Here is a 22,225-nt window from a genome sequence, read left to right as displayed (position 1 = left end):
AAAATGTTTACCCTTTTAAATACTTTTTTTTAAGACACTAAAGGCACCAGCTTTGTAGAATATACTTTAGTTTTTAACGTTTATCACTGTCTTTTTCTCCTTCTAAAATATTATTCTGAGATATTCAGATGTTGAAAGGTTTTTTTTTTTTTTTGGAAAATAAGAGAATTTGTAATGGCAGACCACATTCCTCAGAAGTGAAGTCATGGACAAACCCAGTTAATTTGATAGTGACTCCCCCAATATGTCCTCCAGTTGACACCAGATGCTGGACTCTGAGTCCAGCAGAGAGATACAAAGAATATACACACAAATGAAGTTGCACAAACACGAGGTTTTGCACACACTAAATTTTGCACACACCTCTTAAACGAATACATATATTCACAGTGTTAAATCTCTTCTGCAGACGGTATTACACACACACATACACACACAGGATACAGAAGTTGAGGGGATGTTTCGTTTGATATGGTGAACAATGGGGTGCTCACAAAATCCTCAGACGTCATTGATTGTGTCTAACACAATGAAGTTTGTTGTTTAAGGCTACAAAGTCCTCATGTGTCAATCATTAAAGGATCCATTTAATTACCATATAATGCCGTCTGACTGAGCCGGATTAAAATATGATTACTATATTTAAGGCGTGTTTTTGTTCACAGAACACTTCAGTAAGTCTTGTGTTACGTAAACTTTGGAAGTGATATTTGAGCTCTGTTGATGCAAATATTGACTCATGGCGCGATGCTAAACTAAGAGAAGCTTTAAAGCAAGAGAACCCATCGGCCGAGCTAAACACAGTTGAGAACCAACACGAGTGACACAAGCAGTGACAAAATGACTCACTGGAAAGAAAGCAAATTGAAGCCTGCCTGAGAGAGTGCATGACTATTTGACCAAGCCCCACAGCACACTGAGGAGGACTCCCTCCCCCTCTTCCCTCTCCACATCCCTCCTCCCGTCCAGGTCCGCCCCAGGACCGGCACTATATCAGGATCCTGCCTCCTACTACCAAACTCCACTCCTGTTCAGAAAAACGATCCTCCTGCCTTCTCTGCTCTCTGGATCCGCAGCCATGTCTTACTACAGCAACCAGGGCCCAGCCATGATCACCCGGTCCACCAGAAGCTTCACATCAAGCTCGGCTCCCAAGGCCCACAGCGTGTCTGGATATGGCCTGAGGGGGGCCCCTCGTATATCCTCTGCTTCTTACCGCACCGTGTCCTCTGGATATGGTGGTGGTTCTGGCATGGGAAGCGGTAGTAGCCTAAGCTATGGTGGTGGATTCGGCAGCGGCGGGTTCGACCTGTCTGGTGCTGTTGACAAACAAAACATCAGCCAGAACGAGAAGGCAACCATGCAGAACCTGAACAGCCGTCTTGGATCCTACCTGGAGAAGGTGCGCAGTCTGGAAGCGGCCAATAGCAAGCTGGAGATTCAGATCAGAGAGTTCTATGAGCAGAAGGGCCCGGCAGCAGACAGGGACTACAGCAACTACTGGGCCATTATCAACGACCTGAAGGACAAGGTATGTTAACTAAATTTTCTACTTGCTGTTAATTATTATCACAGAAGGTTAGCAGCTTGAACTGAGATGTAATAATTGACCAACCCTGGTGCAGTTTAATAAACTCTTGAAATCTGTAACCTCAGATCAACCAGGCCACCATCAACAACGCAAACATCCTGCTCCAGATTGATAACTCCAAGCTGGCAGCTGACGACTTCAAGACCAAGTAGGCTCAACTTCTCACCTTTGCGAAGAACGTCACTGACAATGTTGCTACTTTTCATCCATCAGATTCGATCATGAGCTTATGATGCGACAGTCTGTCGAGGCCGACATCGCCAACCTGCGCCGCCTCCTGGACCAGACCACTCTCACTAAAGCCGACCTGGAGATGCAGATTGAAGGCCTGCAAGATGAGCTGGCGTACCTGAAGAAGAACCACGCAGAGGTGAGGAGCATCACTCTCAGATGAACTGTATATGTTATTAACTGTGATTGTGTAATTATCGTGCAGGAACTGGCAGCGATGCGCTCACAGCTCACCGGCCAGGTCAACGTTGAGGTTGACGCCGCTCCCCAAACAGACCTTAACAGAGTTCTTGAGGACATCCGTTCTCAGTACGAGTCCATTACAGACAAACACCGCCGTGACCAGGAGGCCTGGTTTAACGACAAGGTAAAAAAAATCATCATCTCCTAAATTCAAAATTCAATATTCTAATGGCGTTTATGATTCCTGTGCAGTCGTCTTCACTGAACAAGGAAGTCGCCATCAGCACAGAGACCATCCAGACGTCCAAGACAGAGATCAATGACCTGCGGCGCACACTGCAAGGCCTGGAAATCGAGCTGCAGTCCCAGCTGAGCATGGTGAGATGAAACTGTCCTTATACGAGCACAAACCTCAAACTCTTATCAGGACAAATAGAGAGCTGCGAAGGCATAGTGTGGGGGAGGTACAGATAAGAGAGGACGGGAGGATTTCACAGTCATCTGTTTAAATCATGGGAGACTTAAAGGAGCAAGATGGAATGTTGAGCTGGAACTGCGGAAACAATGTTGCCCAGCTGCACACGATCAGTCAGCAGAAAGATCAAGAAAACAGATGCACCAACTGTTGCTTGGATGGACTGTAGCTGAAGCTGCTATAGAAGTATTTTGTTCCTGCCAGAGGTGAAAGGTTAACAAGTAAATGTTTTGATGCTGAAAGTTCTCGGGAGGTTAATCCCCTGTTTCTTTGGTGTCCACCAACAGAAAGGTGCACTCGAGAACACACTGGCAGAAACAGAGGGCCGCTACAGTGCCATGCTCGCCGGCTACCAGAACACAATCAACATGCTGGAACAAGAACTGGCCAACGTGCGCGCTAGCATTGATCAGCAAGGCCAGGACTACAGGATGCTGCTGGACATCAAGACCAGACTGGAACAGGAGATCGCCACCTACAGGAGTCTGCTGGAAACAGAGGAGTCCAGGTATACCCACGTTCAAATGCTTCTTTCAAACCGAGTCATGCCTTGTATTCACTTTTGTTTCCCTTCTCCTTTCTGACCTCGCCTTTAGACCCTACCCCTCAGGTATGTGATGCTCCTCCACGTGCTCTAGTTATCACCACAGTGCAGGACATGAACGCTTCTCCCTTCACGCCAACAGGAGGCTCTAAGACCACCGTCACCACTGTGCGCTCATCCAGCTAAGAGGTGCTACTGGCAGGACAAGCTGTTCTCACACCCTCAGACACTAAAAGAAAGGCTGTTACAGTGAAACACAAAAGAAACAAATCTAAAGTTTGACATGATGCCTGTGTGTGTGCGGACACTGTCTGAAAAATAAAAACTGCTGGTGAAACTTAAAGTTGTGTTTTTGTGACTCTCTTAAGAATAAAAGTGATTCCGTTTCCATGAGGTCACTGTGTTTATGCAGTTTCCAAGGCAATCGCTAACATTCCTGGAGGTGGGATACGGGGGGTTGGGAAACATGTCTTACATAAGGGCGTGTTTTTTTTTTCTCCAGGAAAAGGTTGAACAATGGTGTGCAAGTCCAGTGTGGAAAGATTGAAGGGTTAAGAGGAAAAGGAAGGTTTGGGGGTGGGGGGGTGGGGGCACACAGGACATGTCACTTCATAGCGATAACACCTTTAAGAAATGTAATGACCAAAAGTTTGGCCAGACATCAGGCACACCCATAAGGTTGACTAATCCTTGCTCTGGAGAGTTTTTTTCACAGCTGCCTTCACTAGAAGAAGAAACCAGAACACACGGACCAACACGACGCAACATGGGAACAAAGAGAACGTTGTTCTGTATCACTGCTGCACGTTTGAAACACATTATGCCTCTTGAGTGATGGTAAACAACAAGAGTGGCCTCACTCCGTGTGTGGGTGTGTGAGTAAAGAATGAAGGGAGTTTTTACTGAAATAGTAGCGTCGTGAAAATGCTTAACTGCTCCATATTTGGTCTCATTCGGTGCACCTCACCCTCCTATAATGATAGCTTTGGAGAACTGGTTCCTAAGCTTCCCTGCGGATCAACCAAACAACCTAACAAAGGCCGAGATCCCACCACTACCTCACCTCCTCTCAAATGTTAGCACTCTGGGAAGCTCTTTCAATAACTGACTGATCCAGGAAACACTGGGACGCAACTGGTGTGGATACGACTGATGAGGCTTTTTATTTCTTTAAATATCATCACTCAAAAATCAACAATTATCTATGTTCTTTGCAAGACTGTTCACATTATTGTTCTGCATCTTTTTACATTTCTTAATCCTCCATCTTGTGTTTCTTTACACGGGTTGTTGGGCAAGGGGCCAAATGGTTCCTTGAGACTGAGAAGAATTGTTTTGTTTTTTAAAGTTACAACTTTCTGTTGCTTTATTTAAACAATCCAACTTTTTATTTTTATTTCACGACTATTCTATTCTATTATACTAGTGACTATTTTAATTGACATTTTACTGAAGACTTTCCTTTGGTGTTTATAATCCTCATCATAATTATTATTATTATTGAATTTTTGGGTTATATTATATCATTATTTTACTTACACATAAACCATTTCATGTTTTTATACATACATATATTTCAAGGAATGTAAACCATTATACATCTGTTCGTTTCTGCATGAATCAATGTTTTCTGCATGTGTATTTATTTATTTTATGTACATATTTCCCAAAGGAGATCTCCAGAGGAATTAATAAAGTCTATCTAATCTACTTTTTTTAATTAGATTTCCTAATTTTTGCTAATGGAATCAAAAAACATTAACATTTGATTGTTTCTGATTGCAGTCGAGTGACTTCCGTCCCTAGTACCTTTAGCAGGTTGTTTTCTTCAGGTAAAAAGAAAAGACGAAACAATTGTGGACACATTTTTTTTTAGATTATTTTAAAATAATTTAATCTACATTATATTAAATTTGCTCTTCAAAGAAAGTGTGATTATCATTTATTTTTTGTTGTATGAGGCACATTGGAAGGTTTACACATCTGCAGCTTTTCTTTTTTATAAACTATGATCATAAAATATAAACAAGCAAACTCTAATTTAAAATGTTGTGAGGCTATAAATAAAAAGACAGTTGGCAGCTGAGGCTACAACGCCACAGAACTGGCAACAGTTCTGCTTTTTTTGTTAAGTTTCCTGGTTCTGGAAACGAGCCACTTGAAGAGACGCCTGAGGCTAGAACTCAAATTAAAAGCAACTTGCAGCCTTTCACAAAGCAGTAATGAGACTAAATCAAAACATGACATTTTTATGGCATGTGCACACTCATGGTGTCTAAATTCATCACTGTCAATCATGTTGTTAGTTAAAGCCGTGAGAGCTCTTTCTGAAAACTTAATCCTCGTACAAGTGGAGAGATGACATTTAAAAGCACTTGTTAAACCTGTGTCTGATGGCCCTGTGATTGACATCTGCTATTTATTTTTCTAGTTCATAATGTATGTCTTATAGTCAACCTACGGAGTCGAGGTGCGTTTACACCAAACGCGAAACAGGTTGCGCGACATGCCCCGTACGTTTTTTGGGTGTCATCCAATGAAAGTAGAGGTGGTTAGGATCAAAAGTTAGATGGATGTCAAAATGGCATCGAAAGAGGCAGCTTTGTATCCCTTTTGAATTATTTGGATGTAGAAGAAAAACTAAATATTTGGACAACACCATCTCCTGGTCGAATAGAAACCTTCATAGATGATAAGTTAACAGGCCGAAGATCCATTTTTCAACTTAATTTTACAAATCCCATCATCCCATATTGAAAGGCGAGTTTGTCACACGTCTACATTGACTGTACATGCAAACCAGTCGCTTTGAACACATCAGGTTTGGTCCGAACGCACCGTACTTTACCATATTCAAAGCAAATACATTGACTTGCCTGTCCCCGTTCGGCTTCTGACACAGTCCTGTCAAAGCTGAGTGTGTATCTGCTCGATGACTTGTTCATTTTCCATGACGTGATCTTAACAAGGGAGTGAGAAGTCTTCCTCGAGAGATCGTCACATTCCCTGAATCTATCTTTGACCGGCCTTCATGGTGCATCGCTGTGATGGACTAAACGTTGGTCTCGGTCCATGTTTAAAAATGAATGGAAAACAGTGTAAATGAGGAGCTAAGGATCTAAAAGTCTATACATGGTCATGTTTTAAAAATGAAAAATGAAACTGCCACTATTTTCTTTCCTAGACTAGGCCACATTCAGAACACTGACCTCCATGTTTGGTGTCAAAATACACCAACTAGTTTTTCACCCTGTTGTTGACATTTGCAATATTAGCTTGTTGGAAACTGCGGAAACAGTCAAGTGGCGTTCACAAAAATAATCCAGTTAGAGCCAAACTTGTGTCGTGACTACTTTTCCAGTTCGAGTTAGATATAGATATAAACATAGATATAGATATAGACAGTTCTACCCCCCCCCCCCCCCCCAAAAAAAACAAACAAACAAATAGAATTCTTAGCAACAAAAAAAATCCTCAAATATCAGAAAGTTTATCAAGGCTCTGAAGGAGTCACCATTCACTCGTGAGGCTTCTTACAATACCCAATAAAATATATGCTTAAAAGGTCAAGATAACACCAAAACAAACACAAGAGTCTCAGAGAATCAAGGAAAAGCCTGCACGAATAAAAATGTCTTAAGATGTTTCATGAAGGAGTCAGTAGATCATCAAACACAGAGGGAGAGGAAGATCGTTCCAAAGCTTAGGAGCAACAGCCTGGAAGGATTTCTCTCCTCCGGTCCTGAACCATGTTCTAGGAACCATAAGTAGATTCTGATCCACAGACCTCAGAGCCCGAGCTGGGGTGTAAAGGTGGATCAGATCACTGATGTAAGGAGGAGCCTGACCATGAATAGCTCTGAAAGTAAGAACCAGAATTTTAAAATAAACTTAAAAGACACTGGCAGCCAGTAAAGAGAGTTAAGGATCGGAGAAATGTGAGTTCTTCTACTAGAGCGGGTAAGAATTCTTGCTGCAGAGTTTTGTATTAACTGCAGGCGAGACAGCTCCTTCTTGTTAAGACATGAAAACAAACTGTTGCAATAGTCCAGACGGGAAGACACAAACGCATGGATTATAAGATCCAGATCGTGCTGTGACACCATTTTTAGAGATTAGAGATTTTTCTCACTTGAAGGAAACAGTTTCTGGTCAGTTTTCTGCAGTGATGAACTAGAGACATGTCTTTCCTTCTGTCGTGACTAAAGTGGCAACATTTTAGTCAAATCTTTCACCTGCGTACTTGATAAGGAATTAGCAAACTAAAAATTGAAATCATTTGGTTCTGTTCCGTAACACCATCTGGATTCAGGAAGCTTTTGAATGACAGTTATTTGTAAGGCTTCTAACTAATGCTGCTCCACCCAGAACAAACAAACAAAAACCAACAGAAAGCTTGACTGTATTGAACACAAGTCTCTGTGTGACCACCCTGTTTAGTGATCAAGTCACTAAAATTACTGTGCTTTCAACGTTGAAGATTATTAGTCTTTTTTTCCATGAGGCAACACAATTTCTGAAATATTAATGTTGGTTTAGTTGAGTCATGCTGTGTTTTTTCAAGTAATATGAGATTCTTGGGGGTGGTATGTGTTGTCCCAGTGCTTCTATTGTTAGTAGATTATTCTATTATATTAAGTTGAATCAAACAGTTGACAAAATAAATTATTGAAATAACCAGGAGAATGCCAGATAATTAAAAGCTCTGCTGGCAACAGATTAGTCCAGCGCTGATATCAGCAGGAATGTTGATGTCTTGGAGGTCAAAAACCGCCTGAAGAGAGGGGGCATTCTCTGGGGAACATTCAGCCTCTATGTTGGAGCAGTGTTATGTTTGACACACACTGAGAGGAATGCCGAACCTCTTTGCTAAAGGGCTTGGTCGAAGGACGGCATTGAACTTTACTGAGGAGTGTAAAACACATTTGATTTGAAGGAAACACAGACCAATCTTTTAAGATATGGAATCCAGTCTTGTCTTTTGTGGAGAAAAATATTTGTGGGAGGTCGTTCAGAAATGTACTGCTCAAGATAAGAGTTATAAAAAAGTTCGTCTTCACAGTTCAGCAGGGGCCCCCCGCTGTTGAGTCCACTCTGGTCACGGACTGAACTGGTTCAACAGGATTAGGAACCCCACCCTCTCACAATAACAGAGAGAACTTGCAGACCAGGTCAGGCAGCCTCGGGCAGAGCATCTGCTGAACAAACAATACTTCTGCCGCCTTCAAGATCATAAGAACAATGATGCAGCCTCTCATGGGTTTGGTCTGCCTGACGGTCGGGGTCCAGATGTTGAGAACATTTGCTTGTTCAAGCCAAAAGGGAGGAAAACGATCACAACCACTCAGAGGCAGCGTGAAGCACATTTTCCTGCTCCTGACTGTAAACACAAAGATGACTGTGATTTTCCAAAAAGGTTTGTGCCCATGTGCTTATATAACACCAAATAAAGAGCACAATACAGTAGCGTTTTGTATCCAATGCCAATGCTCAGTTGTGTCGGCTCCAAGACTAGATGAAGAAAAGGGCCAACATGTTCTTTGAAAAGTGAAACTGGATATAAATCCTTCGACTTTAAGAACAGGCTCGGGAAGGCAGTGCAGCTGGTTTCTATTACGGAACTGAATTATGCACAAACTCGTTTAGAAACTATATTTGCATTTGCATTGCATCTGTTTATTATGATGAGAGTTCCTCTGACAAGTATTGTTACCCTGAAGGTATTAAAAAAGAGATGCGGAATCTAGCTGAGTACATTCCCGATGAGATGACGGCGCAGGGCAGAGTATTTTGGTTTAAGGATGGTTTAAGGAGCGTGCGGCACAGCCAGGTTGCATGAGGCACAGACACATAGCGTAAGGTACAGACAGGTAGTGTGTGGCACAGACAGGTAGTTTGCAAAGATGGTTAGAGTGAGGCACGGAGATGTAGCATGAGGCACCGACAGGTGTCATGAGTCACAGACAGGTAGCGTGAGGCATCAAGAGGTAGCGTGCGGCACAGACAGGTAGTTTGCAAAGACAGGTTGCGTGAGGCACAGAAAGGTAGTGTGTGGCACTGACAGTTTGCAAAGACAGGTAGTGTGAGGCACAGACAGGTAGCGTAAGGCACACACAAGTAGTGTGTGGCACAGACAGGTAGTTTGCAAAGACAGGTAGCGTGTGGCACAGAAAGATAGTGTGTGGCACAAGACAGTTTGCACAGACAGGTAGCGTAAGGCACACACAAGTAGTGTGTGGCACAGACAGGTAGTTTGCAAAGACAGGTAGCGTGAGGCACAGAGAGGTAGTGTGTGGCACAGACAATTAGTTTGCAAAGACAGGTAGTGTGAGGCACAGAAAGGTAGTGTGTGGCACAGACAATTAGTTTGCAAAGTCAAGTATTGTGAGGCACGGACAGGTAGTGTGTGGCACAGACAATTAGTTTGCAAAGACAGGTAGTGTGAGGCACAGAAAGGTAGTGTGTGGCACAGACAATTAGTTTGCAAAGACAAGTAGTGTGAGGCACGGACAGGTAGCGTGAGGCACAGACAGGTAGCGTGAGGCACAGACAGGTAGCATAAGGCACTACAGACAAGTAGTGTGTGGCACAGACAGCTAGTTTGCAAAGACAGGTAGTGTGAGGCACGGACAGGTGGCGTGAGGCACAGACAGGTAGTTTGCAAAGACAGGTAGTGTGAGGCACGGACAGGTGGCGTGAGGCACAGGCAGGTAGCGTAAGGCACAGACAAGTAGTGTGTGGCACAGACAGGTAGTTTGCAAAGCCAGGTAGCATGAGGCAAATATGGCAACTGCACGGCATAGTTTTCTGATGACCAGCGCTTCCTGTGGTTCCTTCCGCTTGTGCTTTCTGCAGTGGACCTTGGGCTAACCACTCAGTTCATTGCCCCAACCATCTTTTGATGTGTTGCCCATGTGGTTGCAGCTTGGGGTTGGAGGTTGGCGCTGGTGCTCCTGTGTATTGACCTCAGAAATAAAGGTCACATGATACCCGGTTACTGACAACAGATGACTTTCCAGCACATGACTAGATTATAATTTAGTAAAAATGAAAGTAAAATCTCATGAAACAAGTCCTTAAATATTGTGCAACCTTGCCTATTTCTAGAAAATAGTACAAGCTGTACTTTACAATAATTTAAAAACCAGTTAACTTGACATAATTTAACACACATTGCTAGGTATTTATCTTGTATTGGAATTATCATCAGAGACACACAAAGATGATTTTTATTAACTTTACAAACAAATCATGTCACTACATTCAATGATGTACACTAATATAGCTGTGTTAGCCCAAGGGTGTGTATTAGCATCAGCCAAACACACGCAAGCAAATTAACTTTAAGTTTGTTTAAATAGAGGAGATCAATTCTTCAGTCACATGAGCACAGTCAGAAGGCATGATTGAGAAAACTTTCAAATAAAGTGTAGACCTGGTTTGCATAAGTTCTAACAACTTACTTTAAAGTTAAGCGTATTGATTTTTTGAGACACATTTTGACTTTTTTGTTTTGTATTCAGAGGAGCTTGAATCCGTTAACAAGCTTGTTTGAGTCACCCAAACATCACATGCCTCACTCGTCTACACGAAGCGTGTCATGAGCTCGATATTAATCGTTAATATTCGCCATCATACTTGAACCTCCATGCCTTTTCGAACAACAAACATACAACAAAAACGCAAAAAAATGTCTTTTCAACCATTGATCAGAAGAAAGCGAGTGTGAAGATGATGCTGGTTGGATTAAAAAAAAGTTATTTAAAGTGCAGACAAGCCACAGAAGAAATTAAACGACATTCTATGGATCCCTTAGTCCGCAGGTTGGCTTTGGAAATCTAGTTTAAAGTTTTACAAATTATTATTATATAACTTTTTTTCTATTATGTGGTGAAAGTCAGTTTCAATGATAAAGGTTTCAATACTACTATATAATATATAATATATATATATATATATTTAATATTATTTTGCGGAATAAGTTTTACTTACAGTTCCAGTTTATTTTTTAGAAGAATGTCTCATAAAAATGTAATATTATACGTTTCTTTATTCGCTATAGTGGCTCTATAGTAACTAATTCCAGGTTACTGTGACGAATTTAGAGGAATAAGGATCGAGTCAGAATTCATGATCGACTGCTAAAAAATAAAAATAAAAAAAGACAACTCCCTTTTCTAATGACTAAAGCAACACTGCCATCTAGTGTTATTCTGAGCCCATAGAAAATTTAACTTGAGACTAGAAAAACGCAGTTTTGATTAAGTAAACTCTTGTGATCAACGACATTATGCTGCCACCTTCCGGTCAATCTTGATAACTGCCGTTAATATCATATTTTTCGGTCGCTGGTTCGATTTCATCTACATGAAGCTTCCCTGTTGTAGTAAAGAATGCTTTTTATACTGAAAAACAAAACAAAGTATTTAACTTTATTCTTCTTAGGACAAATCTCATTGAATAAATTGACAATTTTTTTTAATGTTTCATAAAAAGAGCAGTCGTACACATTTGATCCAAGGCAAATCCAACTCAAGATTAAACAGAGAAGCAGAGTAAGATTATTTAATATCACTTTATTAGAGGAACCACAGGGACTTTAAAAGAAGGTTATACAGCGCTGTACATCTGGGAGCAGAACACTTGATTGTCATGTTCCCTCCATTTAAATACATTTTATTTTTAAATGTTCTACAACTTTATAATGATACAGTGGTACAATAAAAGCTTGTGTAACTGGTCCTGCAGCTTTCCCCCCTCCCCCGATATGTCAATCTTGTTGGGACTTTTAACTCCTTGTAATCTTTCCAAAAAAGGAAAATAAAAGTTGGGGGAAAAAGTTCTTTGACTCCCAAGTCACTCACAGGTTAGAGAAGAAGAGAGAGACAGAAAAGGGGGAAACATACAATTGTCATGGTCTGAAGGCTGATCCTTGACGAAGATGGACACCAGTCTGTTGTCGAGTGCCGAGCAGCACGGGATATATGTATAATGCACTTTCTGCTTCGTCCACTAGAGTTCCGAGGCTTTACTTCCACAGCTGTGTGCTCAACGTCTGACCAGATCCTGGAGCTGCCCAGCCGCCCATGGCTGCCGGAGGCTGAGCGTACGCCATCTGACCGCCTGCTCCGTTCAGAGCCAGCCCTGACATCTGCTGGTTCATCTGAGGTGAGAGAGAAACATCACTTAGCACATTTCAAATAATAAAAACTGGACAGGGCAGAGAAATGGAGGGTCTGAACAGACATTCGAGAGTGCGGCACTGACATTCAACCGCGTGGCACCGACTTCTGAGAGTGCGGCACCGACATTCGACAGCGTGGCACCGACTTCTGAGAGTGCGGCACCGAGGCACCGACTTCTGAGAGTGCGGCACCGACATTCGACAGCGTGGCACCGACTTCTGAGAGTGCGGCACCGACATTCGACAGCGTGGCACCGACTTCTGAGAGTGCGGCACCGACATTCGACAGCGTGGCACCGACTTCTGAGAGTGCGGCACCGACATTCGACAGCGTGGCACCGACTTCTGAGAGTGCGGCACCGACATTCGACAGCGTGGCACCGACTTCTGAGAGTGCGGCACCGACATTCGACAGCGTGGCACCGACTTCTGAGAGTGCGGCACCGACATTCGACAGCGTGGCACCGACTTCTGAGAGTGCGGCACCGACATTCGACAGCGTGGCACCGACTTCTGAGAGTGCGGCACCAACATTCGACAGTGGGGCACGGACATCTGAGAGTGCGGCAGCGACATTCGACAGTTGGTCACCGACATCTGAGAGTGCGGCACCGACATTCGACAGTTGGTCACCGACATCTGAGAGTGCGGCACCAACATTCGACAGTGGGGCACGGACATCTGAGAGTGCGGCACAGACATTCGGGCACCGACATCCGACAGAGAGGCACGGACATCTGAGAGTGCGGCACCGACATTCGGGCACCGACATCCGACAGTGCGGCACCGACATCTGAGAGTGCGGCACCGACATCTGAGGGCGCGGCACCGACATCTAAGAGTGTGGCACCGACATAGTGGCACCGAAATTCGAGAGAATGGCACCGATGCCTGTGGGCATCAGGGAGTGTGTGGCGCAGATGACAAGCAGCATAGACGTCGAAAAGCTGCAGACACTTTGAAGGAGCGACAGTCTTGTAGTCGGCGTAACAGCAGCCAACAGTCTTCAATCAGCAGCTGGTAAGAGTTGCTCGAGTTACAGAATCATGTCGAGCACACACAGGACACATTGAGAGTTCCACAGAGAAATTGACCCCACAGTCATAAGTTACAAAAGTAGAAGTCTGGGTTTAGTTAAAAGTCTGATCTCAAGTACCTTGACTTTATTTATTTTCATCGTTCAAATGCCCACCGTGCTTGAACCTTCCTGACCTTCAGGAAGCTCTTTGAGAATTGTAGCGGGTGATTGACATACCTGACCCATGTTCCACTGAGGTTGCTGCCCCGGCTGAATGGCATACATTCCTTGAGCAGGCACCATGCCAGAGGGCATAGCGCCCCCCTGAGGCGCCATCATTCTCGGGGCCATTCCCATCATGCCGCCAGCGGGTGCATTTCCCATGAAGCCGTTGGGCATCGTCATTCCGACCATCATTCCTGGACTCGGCCCCATCATGGCACCCATGACCGTTGTAGGGGGCATAGCTGTGCCCATGCCCGGGAAGGCCTGGTAACCAGCTGCTGCCTGGACTGGAAACTGCATCTGAGCTGGTCCCATAAACATGCCGGCTGAAGAGAGAAACCCAAAACGGCGGGTATAGAATTTGAAAGAAAATCGCTGACGGGCTTGATTTTGCGAATCGGTGTTCAAGATCTTACCAGCTGGAGCCTGCTGTGACATGCTGCTGGTCCCATATAGTGAGAGGATGGAGTCCTTTGACATCGGCTTCTTTGCGCTGTCGTCGGTCTTCGCTGCACTGCTGGCTTCACTGAACAAGTCTAGTTCTCCAGACCCTGATGCTGAACTGACAGGTGCTGCTGCTGGAGCCGAGGCTTGTGCACTTGCTGAATTACTGGAACTCACCTGACATGGACGAGAAAGGAAAGAGCGTCAATAGATGGTCATTTATAATCACTAAAAACACCAAGGTTAAAAAACAGGGAGGAAATTAGAAGTTTGGATATTGCTGAATAAGTGCATGACACCATAACATTCATGATTCTGTTCTGTTTTTTGTTGTGAAAGATAACATTTGAATAAAAGTAAAAAATTCTAAAGTCGTAAAACCTCAACAAACCCAGTTGACCTCGGTATAACTATAACATTTTTAAATTTTAAAGCAACATTTAGACATTTTCTCTGCTTTATTTGTTTCGATAGTTGTTATTTTAGTGTCACAGACCGTGTTTCCAGATGAAAAAACTTTTCTGCACACATGGAAAAAATAAAAATGGTGAAACATAAAGCTCCGTCCTAACACTAGGGGGAGCCAGAATCCATATTTTCAATCTAACATATTGCGGCTTTTTTGGTTTTCGTCATGTTTAATCAGGATTTGCATCTTCATTATACGTAGAATGTTCATAAGGTATGTTCATGTTTAGCACTTATAATAAAAAAAGAAATTGGGACAATAAGGCCTTAAAAATGGTGCATGTTGTACAAAAAATACGGCAACCCGTCTAAAAAATAAAGCCTTGTTTACCTGAGGGAACTGAGTTGCTGGTGTGGATGAAGGAAGTGGGTTTGAAACCATTGGTCCGAATATATCCAGGTCATTGTTGCTCTGACTTGTGCTCATGCTACCATTGTTGTTCGACGCTGCTGGTACATCTGGAACGACAGCAAAAGTGTGAAGAACACATAAGGGTGTTGAACAAAACTGAAAATAATAAGAGTAGACGGTAAAGTGGCTACATTTTTCTTATCTGTAAAAGGAATGATTCATGCTTTAATATGAATTACAATAAAGATGTACCAATTTATTCTCACAGCAGGGTTGATGCAAAATAAAAACACTATTAAAGGAAGGGTAGGCATTTCCAAAAAAAAGTTCTTATTGCTTAAATTCTCCTTCACATTTCAGTGCTGCCAATTCAAAGTGATATGTCAATCAGTCATTTTCCCCGCCCTCTCCCTGCACTTTAAAGGGGCCATAAGAAAAGTTCCATAAACCCTGTAAAGGTTTGGTGGTGTGTTTTTGGTGCCATGGGTGGGTGTGGAACTTTTGAATTAAAAATGAATCCGTCTCAACGTTATGAAGAACATCTACCCCACCTTTAAATAGCTCTAATGCATTTGAATGACGAGTGCGTTGACACTCACCAAGTCCTAGTAGGTTAACAGAAGGTTCTGTGGTCTTTGCTGGGCTTATTTTTGGGACTGGCCTCGACTCCTCATTCTTGGAAAAAGACAAACCAAACACGTTCTTTTCATCAAATCCAACCATGACCTCCTGAGGATGCGAGCGTGATACCTTAGTGTAAGATGAAACCTTGCTCCCCCGATCAGACTCCTTCTCCTTCTTATTGTCTTTAGGCTGGGAAGACAAAGAATGAAGAGTGAACAGCAGGTAAACACAAATTCTCCGAAACTGGTTTTCTATAGAGTTGTGCAATTCATTTAAATAAACAAGCTCGAATGACGGCAAACAGTTTCCAAAGTACACAGCGATCGACATAACTTACACTTGCGCCGTTTGTCATGTTCTTGCTGTAGTATTTCTTCTTCTCGTATTTATCCCTGATGAAGAATTCCACAGCTCTGAGGTCTGAGTTAAAGGACCCAACGTGGATGATTGCGTCACTTTTTAACCTCTAAATATCATAGACTCTTTTCATTTACAAGATGCTGAATGAGACTTGTTGGTGAGCTTGTTCCATATAGATATTTACAGATGCATGGATACTTTATGGAATCTTTAATGTCAGGACGGTATTTATTTGGAAATATAAGAATTCTATTTCTGACCTAATAGTTTATTTTCTGGGGCATAAATGTAGAAATGCTAAAGACAAATAAAGTTATATTTTTCAATTTCAAAAGACCAAAAAACTGACAAAAAGTTAAAAAAAAAGATTTCCAATTACTTCAATCGTAAACAGCTTTTCAAGTTTGGCAATTCTAACAGAACTAGATCAAAACAGAGCATCAAATGCAACACTGAATTTAGTGTAAATATATAACTACAGGCCTTTTAAAATGTATGATTATGAAATATCTTTTGATATGTGACTGAGCGGTTTGTAGAATTAGCCTGTGACTTTGTTAGCGTTGCCGTGGCTAATTTCACGTAGCAACAGTAGCATGTGTGGACTTATGACCAGTCTTTATCTGGTGTTTGTTTTTATTGCGCCCCTTTCAACACCCACAGAAACACCAGTTCTACAAGCTCTAGACAAGCTGCGAACAGAAAATACAAAAAGATAGCAGATATCTTTGCAGATCAACACATGAAAGGATTAGGATTTAAAATAACCTGTATTACTGTTGATATGTCATTATTAGTGTTTTGTATTATACTTAAAAGATTACCTGAAGAACAAGTGATGTCAAAGTTTTTAGACATACCCACGGGAAATGCAGCTAGATTGATTGATAACAGCAGCAGCGTAATATATACGAACCCTTGAGCAATGATATTCAGACGTTTTAGGAATTAAAAACAGGTGATCATGAAGGATACTGGTCTGTTTGAGGTCTTCTGAAGCTCTCTGGAAGGTTGGCTTCATAAAGTTTTCTGGCTCTGGTGTTGCCCATGTCCTGTACGCTCTGAGGAAACAAACGCACACAAAAATAGTAAAAGTCAACAAACTACTCAAGCTTTGACAACAGAAATATTTTTGTGCAAAACTTCTTTGCAATCGGATATCAATTCTTCGTATTTTTGGACATTTCTCTTGTTGTAGTAAATCATCTTGACCTATATTCGTTAAAAATTCTGGATTTATTTACAGGCCAAGTCCGGACGGGGCCAGATCTATTGTGCAAGTGAAAACTTAACACGACACCATCTATGTGCACACATACAAGGGCGGGGAAATATATAGATATCATTGGCGGAAACAATCAAGTTTCGTGAATGTTCTAGCAGCGCCTGAGCCCACCTGGTTATTCTTACACTTACAATAATTAAGATTTTTTTTTTTTTTGAAGGGATTACTATTTACCAATAGTTTTAGTGACCACTTAATTCTTAACTATACATTTAATTTAAATACAATAAGGTAGAACAGTCGTCAATACATAAAGAAGTGTGTATTGTGTAAAGTACAGTGGTTGATGTAAAGAGTGCATCCAATTATGTTCTGTGTTTAAATTTCAAGTTAATCCGCAGTTTAAATAAATAATCCATTCGTTACGATGCGGACAAAGATAATGAGCTTTGTTGTTACTCACTGGGGCTTAATACAATATACATGAATATGCAGTATCGTTAGCAGTAAACAAAATCGCCTTGGAAGGTGAACCGCTGAGGCACAACTGTAGATGTTTTATATGCAGTGAAATTGCTCTTATTATTAAAGAATTAAACAAATACATAGATAAATACATTGCTTTTGTTTTAGGCCAACATAGATATGAAAAATTATTATATAAGTTCCGAAGAAAGTCCCTTGTGGACCGACGAAATCTATCTTTAACTCAACTTAAGTTGTGCCTTCAGCACCACCTTTGACAATACTGTATCTAACTGCCCCCTTGCTTTAAAAGAAACAACCAACAACTATGTTTAAAAAGCAATTTTTAATACACGTGCAATAGATCTGATTGGCCAAACAGGAAGTGCTGAAGGTCAGGTGAACGTGAAGCACACCTGGCTGATCTTGCAAGCACAATCATGGCGTTGTCTTTAGTTTGTTGTCGTTGTTGTCGTGTATATGAATGCATAGTCAAATTTAGCTATGAAACATTTTTTAATGTAATGAAAAAGACATAAAAAGCTGCAAAGTATAGCATAGTCAGTAGCCCCGGCTCATTTTGAAAGCCGGCTTAATTCTGTATTTACAGCAGAACTGGTTCAACTTTTGGCCTCTTACTTTGCACAGCATTAGTCAGACAACTTATGGTTCTGCAGCCAACAAAGCTCTTCACCTCAACTAAAAGATAAATAATACAATATCCTTCCTCAAGGTTAGATCTTATGTGTCAAAGAGCTGAGTCATTTTATGCGGACCCTCAGAGGCTTGTCTCAAATCAAAGTGGATTAAATATGTACCATGTCTTTAATAGGACAGACAATTTGTACGGCAACAATGACATAAATAATTCGAATAAGAGTAAAAAATAATGTCTTCGATAAGGGAGTAGAGAGAAAAAACACAGTGATGATTGATACATCAAGATACATGGCAATTGAACTATTACTTCCTGTCGCATTACCTACAATTTGAGATTGTATTTGAGTTTAACACCCTTAATACAGATGACACATTTATTTAATAACCCTTAAATGTTGTATTGTAAAACGTGACCCTGAATTTGTTATGTTATTAAATCATTTCTTCCTCTTTTGAAAAACACAATTTAAAGTAACATATTTATGTCAAAAAATGAAGGGATGGCTTCGGGGAAGTACCTGGATTTGTTCTGAGGTCCACTGATCCAGGTTGACAGACTTGACCCTGGATATGTGGACCCCCAGGTTCCTGTGGATGCCAGCACACCGGATGCAAATAAATACTCCCAGATTCCAGGATGCCCATCTTGGACCTGCACAAAAACACACAACAGAAGACATCTTTTGGTGAGTCAGTGTCGGCAGGTGTGGTTTTCTGTATGTGACACCATAGGCTCGGGGAACCAGGTGAACGAGGCGACAGGAAACGAGACTCCTCTCGAGGGTTTAGAGAAGTTAGCTTCGCTAGTTAGCCACTTAGTTTAGCTCCAAGATGTCAGCTGACTGGATCGAACCCTCACAGTTAGCTTCACACGTCGCTGCTCTGACGTAACGAATCGAGGCGTAAAAGTATTAAAAAAAGGAAGTAGAAATGTAACACCTTTCGCCTCGCAGTCGGCGCAGTACTTGTTGTCGTCTTCTCGCAGCATTTTGGACAGGATGGCCTGGTGCTGCTCGTTCAGCTTCTGAGCCTTTTCTCTCTCCGAGCGGGTCGTCATGTCGGCGCCGTGAGCTGCTCTTCTCTGGTCCTAGAACTTGTTTGTCTTATCCGTCGATGGTCGTGCCGGATTTGGCATAAAATAACATATCAATCGGGCAAGAAGCCTCCGAGAGCGATGAGGGGGAGATAAAAAAAACCCGGAACCGGAATCTCGACTCCGCCCACTGGACAGACGAGTAGTGACGCGGCGGACAGACCGGATTGGAGAACCGCTCTGACGTCATATGACGCGCAACACTTTTCTGAATCAAGTTTTGAGTCATTTTTTTCTCGCAACATCTATGAGCAACAAATTGAGTGAAGATGTTGCAACGGTCCGCCCAAATAACTGGAAATCCTTTTTTTTTGCCATTTTAATTTTTTTAATTCAACTTTACTGTCAAATGTATTAAAACCCAAATGGGCGCAAAATGTTACCAAACGGTCTCCCGACACCTTTATTCTTAATCATTGTTAATCAAAGTAAGTAAGTAATTTCTATTTATATAGCGCTTTTCCAGACCAGGGTCACAAAGCTCTTAAACAATCAAAACAATATTCAATAAAGTATATACTTTTAAGGTCAAGATAAAACTGATAACACAACAGGAGTTCCAGAAAATCAAGGATAAGCCTGAACAAATAAAAACGTCTTAAGATGTTTCTTAAAGGAGTCAGTAGATCCATCAAGCGCAAAGAGAGAGGAAGATCGTTCCAAAGCTTAGGAGCAACAGCCTGAAAGGATTTTTTCTCCTGTAGAATTAAAAAAAAAAACTGAAACGATTAATATAAAATTTGAGCCAGAATTCCAAGGTGTCCCTTGAGCAATTTCAAAAGTATAAAAAACAAAACAACATCCAACAAAGATTTCCCAGTGGGTCTCACCCCTGTATTAACCTGCCATGCATCATTGAACATGCAGAAATACACATTAAATCATTTAAATAAATATGTTGTTTTGCTAAATAGTATCCGAAACATAGAAATTCTGCGATGCAACACCTGCCAAAGGAATCTGCTCTCACTGGTTTAATGCAATAGTTAGTGATAGCTATTTTATGAACTTATCACATTTATGAATAGATGAAATAACGGAGAACTTTACAAAAGGTTTTTTTTTAACTTGTAATGAAAAGACACAATGACAAACAAAGAAAAAAACTACACTTCAGTAAAAGCTTTCCAAGCGAATCTTGAGGTTGTTCTCCTGGTGTCGGACAGCTATTCCGTGACGGAGCAGCATCTCCACGTACGGCGGCCAGAATGTTGAATCCAAAGTGACATAGGGGTCGTGTGGCGTGTTCTGGAACTTGTTGATCAACAGCTGTAAAGAAAGAAACAAAAAATAAGGTTGGAAGGACAAAAAAGTATTCATGAACGTCATTGTGTTTAGCAAGATAAGAAAAAAGGAAGGCGTGAAGGAAAGATCGTGAAGCTGAAAATCCAATTTCAATTACTTCTATCCAGAATCAGTTAAAAAACAATGGCAACATATTTTTCACACACACAAGTCTGGTGCACAAAGAAATGATGGATTAGACGTCACCAGTCATGATCATCATTGTTTATCACATGTACCTGCAGAATATCATCAAGGGATATCAAGTCCTCTTCTTCTTCTTCTGCTGCCATCTGCAAGAACAAATCAAGTTACCTTGAAGTCAGTATTATGGAGTAAAGGGAGATGAGCACCTTCTTCTTCTTGGAGCTGGATTCACTCTGAGGAAGGGGGACATGGTTCCTCAGAACTTCTCCAAGACAGTCCAACAACTGCTTTTGGTAGTCAGTCATCTTCTTTATTTTGTCCCGCATGTCCCGCATTAAACTAACAAAAAGGGGTTAAAACAATTAAGAAAGGTAGGAGAGGAATATCTTTTGTATCATTACAGAAGATTCTGTCTGACCTGTGCACCGACTGTTTCTCTCTCTCCATTTGAAGTCGACTAAAGTGATCAGTGACTGCTTCCACGACCTGTTTCTTCTCATTCAGCCATTTGCTTTCCCTTAAAACAAAAGGAAATTCAGGTAAAACATTTATTCAAAGCGTAAATCTACCCCATCGTACCAAAACCTACACTTCTTTAGTTTCTGTCAATTTGTCTCGCTTGGCTTCACAACAAGCCGCCACCATCTCGAGGTCGGAACACAGTTTCAACATCTGTTGTAAAAATCAATAAATAAATACCACACTTGAGGGATCAATAATATTCTCATCACACTTTATGTCTTATTTCATGACGTTGTATGACGACTAACCTCTTCTTTTCCTGCTTTGAGTAGCACTTCTGGGTTTGTTGCCAACACTGAAAGGGTCCAAACAATTACGATGCAAGTAAATTATACGCCTATTTATTATGAGAGGAAAACAAGTCTCGAACGTGTTTAAAAGACTCACATTTCGGCTCCTCTTTCATCCACTTGTTCATTTCAGCCTCTGTTGCCATCAGTCTGTTGACTGACTGCAAAGACTTGAATTAAACATTTTGAACAAATTGAGACACAATTATTGCTATGTTACCACCAGTGTTAAAGGCAATGACTACATTCAATTTGTAAATAAATAATGCTACGTTGTACTTTTGCTTCAAAAAGACTTGGTTCTTGTTGTTTTTTTAAATTGATGAATTCAATAATTGAATGTTAACTTTACATAACCACCATACAAATTAATGCTTTCTTCATTAAATACATAAAAAAAGCTTCTTACCGATTCACGAGGAGTATCCCAGTCCGCCTCGGTGAGTATGATCTCATTCTGGAGCTGGAACAGACAACAAATTACACAAACAAATCATGAACAGATACATAAATAAATGGGGGAAAATATTACCTTTTCTAACTCTGCAAACTGACGCTCGCACTGACCTAGAAGCTCCATCTGAGCAGCCTCTGATAGCGGCTCAGTCTCCCCGTCCTCAGCCTGCAGACACAGACGTTAAGAGGGACACATTAATAAAAGATGGAGGTTTAAAAAAAGGTAAGTTGTCAGTATTCACGTTGTAAATTGTTAGTGATTCAGACAAACTCGGCCTCACCATCATCGCAGCAGTGAAACGACAACAACTCGCTTTCAAAATAGCGCCAACACGTTACGTCACTTCCTGTTTCGGGTATAGTGTTGAAGAGCACTACTGTTGC

At 41.6% G+C, this 22,225-nt stretch overlaps 3 protein-coding genes across 5 annotated transcripts; 1 reads left to right on the top strand and 2 right to left on the bottom strand.

The window, feature by feature from the left end:
* The first annotated feature begins 1,019 nt into the window (after positions 1-1,019).
* LOC148089268 (keratin, type I cytoskeletal 13-like) lies at positions 1,020-3,367 on the top strand. Its single transcript, XM_087805018.1, has 8 exons — positions 1,020-1,531; positions 1,657-1,739; positions 1,805-1,961; positions 2,028-2,189; positions 2,258-2,383; positions 2,768-2,988; positions 3,077-3,090; positions 3,167-3,367. Exons 1-8 carry the CDS (start codon positions 1,079-1,081, stop codon positions 3,208-3,210), a joined length of 1,260 nt encoding a protein of 419 aa, XP_087661144.1. The 5' UTR covers positions 1,020-1,078; the 3' UTR covers positions 3,211-3,367.
* An 8,213-nt stretch (positions 3,368-11,580) lies between these two features.
* LOC148089267 (stromal membrane-associated protein 1-like) lies at positions 11,581-19,257 on the bottom strand. 2 transcript variants are annotated; one of them, XM_087804968.1, is made up of 10 exons: positions 18,989-19,257; positions 18,568-18,701; positions 16,675-16,760; positions 15,677-15,752; positions 15,466-15,528; positions 15,309-15,390; positions 14,695-14,822; positions 13,868-14,072; positions 13,464-13,777; positions 11,581-12,187 (listed from the first exon to the last, which is right to left on the bottom strand). In XM_087804968.1, exons 1-10 carry the CDS (start codon positions 19,104-19,106, stop codon positions 12,053-12,055), a joined length of 1,341 nt encoding a protein of 446 aa, XP_087661094.1. In that variant the 5' UTR covers positions 19,107-19,257; the 3' UTR covers positions 11,581-12,052. The 2 variants fall into 2 exon arrangements, with proteins under 2 accessions (XP_087661094.1, XP_087661103.1); XM_087804977.1 differs by having other exon boundaries at positions 15,315-15,390.
* Positions 19,258-19,613: 356 nt separating this feature from the next.
* On the bottom strand, positions 19,614-22,161 carry cenpk (centromere protein K). Of its 2 annotated transcripts, none has more exons than XM_087783414.1 (10): positions 22,123-22,161; positions 21,918-22,007; positions 21,795-21,848; positions 21,483-21,555; positions 21,344-21,390; positions 21,163-21,245; positions 20,992-21,090; positions 20,780-20,912; positions 20,666-20,719; positions 19,614-20,411 (listed from the first exon to the last, which is right to left on the bottom strand). In XM_087783414.1, exons 1-10 carry the CDS (start codon positions 22,126-22,128, stop codon positions 20,256-20,258), a joined length of 795 nt encoding a protein of 264 aa, XP_087639540.1. In that variant the 5' UTR covers positions 22,129-22,161; the 3' UTR covers positions 19,614-20,255. The 2 variants fall into 2 exon arrangements, with proteins under 2 accessions (XP_087639540.1, XP_087639548.1); XM_087783422.1 differs by having other exon boundaries at positions 21,483-21,546.
* Between the last annotated feature and the right edge of the window lie 64 nt (positions 22,162-22,225).

The sequence above is a fragment of the Callionymus lyra genome, chromosome 1 (genome assembly GCF_982586985.1).
Source record: "Callionymus lyra chromosome 1, fCalLyr1.hap1.1, whole genome shotgun sequence".
In the NCBI taxonomy this organism is placed as follows: domain Eukaryota; kingdom Metazoa; phylum Chordata; class Actinopteri; order Syngnathiformes; family Callionymidae; genus Callionymus; species Callionymus lyra.
This window is presented reverse-complemented; position numbering and strand designations above follow the sequence as displayed.